The 7837-nt window shown below is 60.9% G+C and overlaps 1 protein-coding gene across 2 annotated transcripts in view; it reads left to right on the top strand.

The window, feature by feature from the left end:
* Positions 1–634: 634 nt before the first annotated feature.
* Positions 635–7837, top strand: part of CREB3L1 (cAMP responsive element binding protein 3 like 1) — a 36078-nt gene continuing 28875 nt past the window's right edge. The window contains exon 1 of one of the 2 annotated variants that reach the window (XM_051852776.3): positions 635–1168. In XM_051852776.3, coding sequence (XP_051708736.3) covers positions 1067–1168 — 102 coding nt within the window. In that variant the 5' untranslated portion in view covers positions 635–1066. The remainder of the gene's footprint in view (positions 1169–7837) is intronic. The other variant, XM_051852773.3, reaches the window with a different exon arrangement.

Below are 7837 nucleotides of genomic sequence, written 5' to 3'. Positions count from 1 at the left end.
TTCCCCCGGCTCTTCCCCGCACAGGGGAGCTGGGTACAGTCCCTGCCCTGAGCCGTCTCCCAGTGGGGTCGTAGTCACACACCAGATGGATGGCAAGGCTGTACAAGCGAGACACCCAACAAGGCACACCACGTCCTGTGCTCTCAGATCGCAGTCCTACCTGCTCCAGGCTGGGGGTTCAGGGAGGACTTCCCGGAGGAGGTACCATGCCAGCTCAGGGAAGTTGAGAGGTGAGAGTTAGGAAGCTGAACATCTCCCCATTGAGAAGAGGTGGGCCTGGGGCCAGTGAAGTGGACTTTCCTGGCTTTGGGTTTGGTTCCAGCTTCAGCATAAGGCTGGAAGAAGGGAGATGACCAAGCTCCTCCTCCTGGATTCAGGGGATAGTGGTCGGTAATGGCTTAACAAGACACAGGGGTTGCAGGATTTTGTTATGAGCTCCTACCTTGAGCGTTCAGAAAACAGAGGTTGCCCCAAAAGGCCAGACTGCAGCTGTCTCTTTAAAAAGAGGAGGGCGACCGGCAAGACACGCCCTGTTCTCATTAATATTAACTTATCGTGCATATTGATGTGGGGGCGTGGCGCCTCGACCGGCTGGGCTCCCTGGCCAGGGGTTCCCGGTTCCACCGAGAGGAAAGTGACAGAAGCCGCGCCGAGGGAGACGCGGAGGGCGCGGAGCGGCCGGCAGCCACCCAGTGTCGGGGGAGCACTCGGCTCCCCCGCCCCGGCTCCCACCCTGTCCGGGGGGCTCCTCCAGCCCTCAGCCCCACCCCCGGGCTCCCCATGGAAGCCCGCTGTGCCCCGGGAGGAGCAGGAGGAGGAGGAGTAGGCTAAATGCCCGCGGTGCGCCCGGGGCCCCTGAGCCCAGCCCGCTCCGCGCCGCTGCCCTAAGGCCCCCGCGCCCCCGACCCGGGGCCGCGCCGCCTCCGCCCGCCCCTCCCCCGGGGCTTCGCCCTGGACCTGCCCCCCCACCCGCTAGCCAGCGCGCAGGCAGGAGCTCGGCGCTGGGCGCGCCGCCGCCCTGGAGTGAGGGACGCCCAGCTGGAGGGGGTCCCCCGAGCCGGCCGCGATGGACGCCGTCCTGGAGCCCTTCCCGGCCGACAGGCTGTTCCCCGGATCCAGCTTCCTGGACCTGGGGGATCTCAACGAGTCGGATTTCCTCAACAATGCGGTAAGAGGAAGGGTTCCCCTTCCCCATTCCACAGCGCGGCGCGCCTGGGCCCGCAAGGGACCCGACTGGGCTCCCCGAAAGGGACACGTGCTCAGGGCTCTGAGATTCGGCTACGCGGTCCCCCGACGCCTCGCTCAGACCCGAACCTCGGAGCTTGGGCCGGTGCGCGCCCCGCCTAAGGACTCAGCGCGTGGACACACCGGGCCAAAGGGTGGTCGAGGCGTCGGGGGCCATCCGACCTTCGGATATGGGCTCGGGAGACTACAGTCCTGCGCCTTGCCCACGGCTTCCAGCCGTCCCCCACCCACCCCAGAGTTCCGGGTCCAGACCGGGCACAAAGTGGCGGCGCCCTTCCCAGCGCCCCCTCCAGGGCCCCGGCGGCTTCACCGCCGGATCGCCGCTGGGGGGCGCGCCGGGGAGCGTTCAGAGGGCCTGAGAGACCCGAGAGGGGTCAGAGTGAAACCCGGGGTTCTGAGCCAGCTCTAGAAACTGAGGGGTGCTGCCCAGGCCGCCCCCAAGGAGTCCGGCCTGGGCGCCCCCAGGGAGGAACGAGGGATCCGGGCAGCACAGGGTGCGCGCTCAGGAGGAGGGAGACCTTCCTCTCCATCTCTGTGTGTCTGGGTCGCTGCTCCCCCTCCGTGTCCCCCGAATCTCTCTGACTTTCTCCGTCTCTTCCTCCCTCTGTCTTCCTGCCTATCTGTCTCTGGGCTTGTCTGCCCTTCTCCTCCTCTCTCTTCCCCCTCCCTCCCTAAGGAAACGTGGCTTCTCTGACTTCTTCCCTCCCTCCCTCCCTCTCTCCAGCTCGGCCCTAAGGCCTTGATGGGGGAGGGGCACGAGCTCAGTCGGGAGAATCCTTGTGGGTTCCGGAGAGCCTGCTGGAGTAAACGTGGGCTGCCTGGGGAGTGTAGGGGGAGCCCCCTTGCAGCGGCCAAGCACGTGAGCGCCTCCACCTGCTGGCCTCTACCTCCCAGGACTAAGATGATCCTGGCCGGCAGGAGCCAGGTCCTCAGGAGATCTGGGCACCTTAGATTTCCACCTACACTATCCCAGACTGCAGACTGCCATGGGGGACAAGCCAAGGGGCAAGAGCCTGAGGCAGGGAGGCAGGGGGTGTGAGATCTCCTCCCCCCATCCCAAGCAGTACCTGCTGGCTGAGGACAGTCCCAGTCAGGGGGGGCACACTGCTGCAGACAGACAAGGGACAAGGGGAGAGAGCTTGTGCTGGCGGCAGAGACTTGGGCCATGCCACTAGCGTGCCTCCCTGGGCCTCAGTTTCTTTGTCTGTACAATGGGGACAGGCTGGATCAAGTCTTCCCCAGGATGATTCTGGCACAGCTCTGAGAAGGCAAGCAGCGGAGTAAGGCCCCCGGGGCTCATGCACCCCTCCTGGCACTGCTGAAAGACACTGCTCAGAGGGCGGGGGGGCTTGCCGGAGCGCAGACCCTCGCAGTCCAGCGTCCCTCGCCCTTGGCTTTCTTCTGAATGAGCTCTGGGGCCTGCAGCCTCTTCCTGCCGCTCAGTTCAGCCCTGCAACCCCAGCTGCTCATCTGGGCCTCGGTCCAGCGCAGGGAAGAAAGCACGGTCAGACAGTGCATCCAGCACGGGGAGCGCTGGGGAGTGAAAGCCCTGCCGGGGTGCCTCCTGACCCCACACCCCCCGGGCAAGGACAGGTGCGGCAGGCCCAAGGAAAGGCGCTCTGGGGGCAGAGAGCGAAGTCTTGGGCGAGCAACCAGGACGTGTGGCCCTGGCTGCCTTCCTGCCGGTAGCCAGTCGCACAGTTCAGAGCAGTCACTTTTCTTCCGGGCTTTGGTTTCCTCGTCTGAAAACTGGGGCTATTAGAACCTGCCCTTAGCATGATTGTAGGCGCTGAGCGAGCAAGTCCGTGGAAGCGCGTTTATGTGCTCAACGTGCCCTCAAGCAAGTCACTTTCCTTGTCTGTGGCCTCCATTTCCATGGTCAAGCTTCCAGCTGGGAGCCCAGGCCAACCCCAGCACCAACCTCCTCTCTGCATTCCGCCTGAGGATAGGAGACGGCTTCCAGGGCTAGGGAGGGGCAGGGACGGTGTCTGTGCCTCTCCGTCCGGTAGGTGGAAAGGATGTTTACTGCCTTAAAAATCCCGAGGCAGGCGAAGTCATGTGGAAAACATGTGCCGAAGACAAAGCTCAAAAGGCACGCTCACCCTGGGCCCGACTGTGCAAGAAGCACGCTTCCGCTTGGACAGATGGCAGCCTGCGCACGCAGCCCAGGCAGGTGTGGCTGGGCAGCAGGGGGCTTTCTTTGGTCTCTCTGAGGACACCTTTACGCTAAGGCAGCCTCAGGAGGGGCTGCCCTTCTTGCCACACGTGTGGGGCTTCTCCCTCCCTCCCCCTCCCCCACTGTCCCCAGTCCCTGATGTGCCCTGGCCCCAGGAGGCCACCTCCGTTGTCCCCTCTTGCCCGGCTCCCCTTGACACCTGTGAGAGAGGCTCTGGGCTCAGAGAACTGGAACCAAAGAGCAGAGGCGGAGCTTGGCGTCTGTTGATGGAGACCCTTGGTCTGTGTGTTTGGGCTTGGGATCCCGGCACAGCCCCAGCTGGGAGGGGGTGGGGAGGAGGAGGGGGAAGAAGAGTTGTGTTGTCTGGGAGGGGAGCAGCAGGAAGCTGCAAGGATGTTTGTCCAGTGCACTCATTGGCTTCCAGCAGCTGGCAGGGCCAGGTGTGGGAATGACGGGGTGCCAGGTGTGGGAATGACGGGGGGGGGGGGGGGGCAGGGACCAGCCCCAGGGACGGGACTGCTGGGGGAGGGGAGCTCAGGCTGAAGCAGGCTTCTTCCCCACGCCCCCAGCCTGGCTTCTGAGCTCACCCTCAGCCTTTGGAGATTAAGAGAGATTAGAGAAGTATGTGAGTTTGGGTGTTCCTATGTGGGTGGGCCTTTACCAGGCCTTAAAAGGGGAGGGCGGTGTGCGTGTGTGTGTGTGTGTGTGTGTGCGCGCATGCACGTGCGTGCTTCTCTTTAATGTCTCACCAACAGGAAAGAGGATAAAAGGGCCAAGCCCACTGGACTCTGAGTAGAATCCACTAGAAAGCAGCTAGTGGAGGAATGGCTCTCAGGGCCCTACTCAGAGAGGCGACTTCCCCCGACACCTAGTCCTCCGCCTGCATTGGGTTCATCTGGGGCAGGGGTTTGGTTTGCTTCGCCCTCTGTTGCGGGAGCCAATTCCCTGTTCACTGCCATGTCCCCAGTGTTGAATGGATGAACGAATAAGGGCCCAAGGTGCAACCCGCATTCTAGGGGGAGGAGGCACGAGGCTACTCAAGCACATCTGCCTCCAGCCGTCAGGGTCCTGCAGCCCACACTGCCTCTGACACTCGGGAACACTGCAGGGTTTCCAATGAGTTGTTACTGCCCTCGGTCACCTCCAGTCAGTGGCACCGTCCCCTGCGACCCGGGTCCAGGACAGTCTCGCGCTGGCTGACTCACAGGGATTTGAACTTGTGGCTCAGGTCTCGTCCTGATCACTGTCTCTAGGGCCTCCACCTTCTTCAGCTTGCTCCAGGATGCCTGGACCCAGACTCACTTGGCTTATAGCTAAGCTTTTTCCCAGTCCTGCCTCAGGACCCTTGCACCTGCTGCTCTGCCATCTGGACTGCTCCCCCCACCCCACCGCGCCATTTCACCCTGTGGTCCCAGTTCCACTGTCACTTCTTTAGAGAAACCCCCCTGACCACGAAGAGTGGAGTCTCCTGTAATTTTCTGTTTCAGTCCTGGCATTCCTTCAAAGCCCTTCTCCCAGCGTGCAGTTATTTGATGGGCTGGGTGTCTATTTCCTCCATGAGAACGTTCCACGACTATTGAGTCATATCAGCTTTGTGCGTTGCCATACACTTAGCACAGTGCCATGGCACAAGGTAGATAAAGGACAGCGGAAGAACTCCGTCTCACTGCAGTCAGTGGAGTCTAAAATTCCCGTTATGTCAAATGCAGAGCTGAGTTCTCATGGATCGATGAGAAATAATATTTTGGGGGTGGGTGCTTTGTAGGATCACAGAAAGCACAGACGTCAAGACCACGAGGCCTTTCTGCAGGCAGCAAACCAAACTGAGGGAGCGAGAGCCAGATCCTTCTCCACCAACTCAACAGAGATAAGGGCTTTGCGCGTTTCTACTCCAGAGGAGGCCTTGGCCACACTGTAGTGAGCTCTGTTTTACTTCAAGGGCTTTACTGTATCTGTGGAGAAAATTACTGTAGGCTGGGGCAGTCCCTGCAAAGGAAGAGAAAATTGTTTAAAAAGCAGAATGACTTGAGCCTTCAAGAACTGTAAGGCATCGTAGGGGTCTCAAGGTCCCAGCCCCAAGGTTCTCAGGGGCGGTGGGGGTGCCACAGCCCACGGAAGTGCCCTCTGTCCCCTGATCTGTCGGAGGTCCCTCCGGCTTCCCTGGACCAGCCGGGGATGCACTGGCTCATTCATTCCTACACATGTCCCTTCCTTCCCCCCCGGGGCACTGATGAGGCACCTGTGCCGGGGTGACCTGGATGGAGAAGACACATCTGTCCCTCTAGCCACTCGCAGTCCAGTGAGAAACAGAGAGGGAAGCAGAGGGTATCAGAACCCCGGTGAGCCATCACGTGGTGGGCCAAGCTGGGCTTGGTGACTAAAGCTCTCCAAGAAGGTGACCTCGGCACCTGCCACCCGACTTCTCCCATCCTGGCTGGTGAAGGAGTTACTGGGGGGCCTTTCAGCTGTGGCCCTTACAATGCGCATGCACAGCCCTGCTTGTCCCTGGCGCCCGTGAGAAAACTGAACCTTGGGGAGGATGGGGATGTGTTAACTGTGCAGGGGCAGGAGTCCTGGGGAGGAGACCCAGGAGGGGTTCTCTCCCACTGCAGAAGCGGTTTGAGCGAAAGAAGTTTGGGATCTTGGATAAGAGGGGTCCTTGGATAAGAGGGGCCCTACATCCCACCCCATGCTGGGCTGCTGCTCTGGGCCTCCCAGGACTCCCAGGAAGGGCCTGGCCTGGCCTGGCTGCTGTGCCCCAGGAGGGGGGGGCAGAAAGACACCTCCAGCTCCAGAGCAGCTTCTCCCGCCCCGACCCTGCAAGTGCTGGTACCCAGACCCCTCCCGGAGCATCACTGGCTGGGACCCAGCTTGCCCTTGAACCTCCCTCGAGAAACCAGGTCCAGATGCTGCGGAACAGGCTGTTCTTTGGGAAATCTCAGAGCTCCGGGGGGCAGGATGGAGGAGGAAGATTTGGGTGGAGTTCAGGCAAGACCGTGAGCACTGCTCCGGCTGAGCTCTGTGTAAGCCCCTTGAGCAGGCCTGGGGAAGCGAGAGTGGGTGGCCAGACCCCAGAGCAGGGTGGGGGAACTGTGGGAGGGAGTTGGGGGCAGATCTGATTCAGGGGAAGCTCAGAGCAGCGAGACGCGACCCAGAAGTCTGACCTTCAGTGGCGATATGTGAAAGGAATCGGTTTCCTTGGAATGTCATGGATCTTTATCTACAGGGCCTAGACGCATTCCCATCCCAGCCAAGTTCATCGCGAGAGCAGTCCCAGCTTCCCGCTGCCAGGCTCGGCGCACCCCCTCCCCGCCTCTCCTGGGACAGAGCCCTCCTTGCCCCTTCCTTGGCCCAGAAGCCGTGTCACCCGTCACCGCGGGGCTGACACATCTGGGCTGGGATGTGCTGTTCTGACACAGCAGCTGGACGGCAGCAGCCTCTGCCCCCTCCTCCCCTTCCAAAGGAACAACAAAAACGAAAGCAGCCGTGGCGCGAGGCAGGCTCATGAGGCCTTCACGGAGAGCCGGGAGGCGCTTTGCTGGCCATGATGGAGGGGGCTTGCGGGGCACAGGGGCCTGAGCCTTGGTCCCCTGGGTTTCCCGCTGCCTGTTTCCCTAGCACCTCATTTCCCTAGCGCTCTGTGACCTTGGGCAAGTCACTTCCCTGGGACCTGAACTTGACTGAGAGTCTCTGGAGGGCAGGGAGTGTCAGTTACTTATTTTTGGCTGTTTCTTAGCTCAGGAAGTGTTAATAGGCAGGAAGAAGGACAGGGAGAGAGGGAGGGGGAGGGGGAGGGAAGGAGGGATGGGGGTGGGGGTGTGGCAGGATGGTGGGGGGTAGAGAGGAGCGAGGAGTGGCTAGGTGGGTGGATGAACCGCGACATGGAAGGATGCTTCCATACTTCCACTCCCGATGGCCTTCTTTTTAAAGAAGATTTCATTCATTCTTCATTCATTCATTCAACAGTGCGTCTTAGCCTCAATCCCACCTCTAAATTTTACTTTTATCACCATGGCCTTTCTGTTGGGGACTATCTTGTGAACTAAAAGGATATAGCACCTGTGTGTGAACTCTCAAGTATAATAAAACGGGAGCGTGCCACCTGGCCTAAGAAATAGACCCAGTGTTGAGTATCTTGGCCATATGAATGGGTTGAGGGGTGTCCACCCTCCTCTGGACAGATCCCAACAGGACAGTCCTGAGAGCAGGTGCCCAGCCCTGGCCCAGCCTGAACAGGCAGCGAGTCCATAGGACAGACGCACAACCAAGCCATGCCCGAGGTGGGTGGGGTGGCCAGCTATGGTCAGTTTGACCCCTGCCCAGACCCTGCAGCAGATCCTGGCTCTCACACCTCTCACCTGTGGGATCATGGGCCAAGGTTTGCATTTCTTCCTCGATGAAGCAGGGGAAATGGGG

Source organism: Oryctolagus cuniculus, chromosome 1 (assembly GCF_051225735.1).
Source record: "Oryctolagus cuniculus isolate XC-2025 breed Fujian yellow rabbit chromosome 1, ASM5122573v1, whole genome shotgun sequence".
In the NCBI taxonomy this organism is placed as follows: domain Eukaryota; kingdom Metazoa; phylum Chordata; class Mammalia; order Lagomorpha; family Leporidae; genus Oryctolagus; species Oryctolagus cuniculus.
The sequence above is the reverse complement of the archived record's forward strand: the minus strand, read 5'-3'. Positions and strand labels throughout refer to the sequence as shown.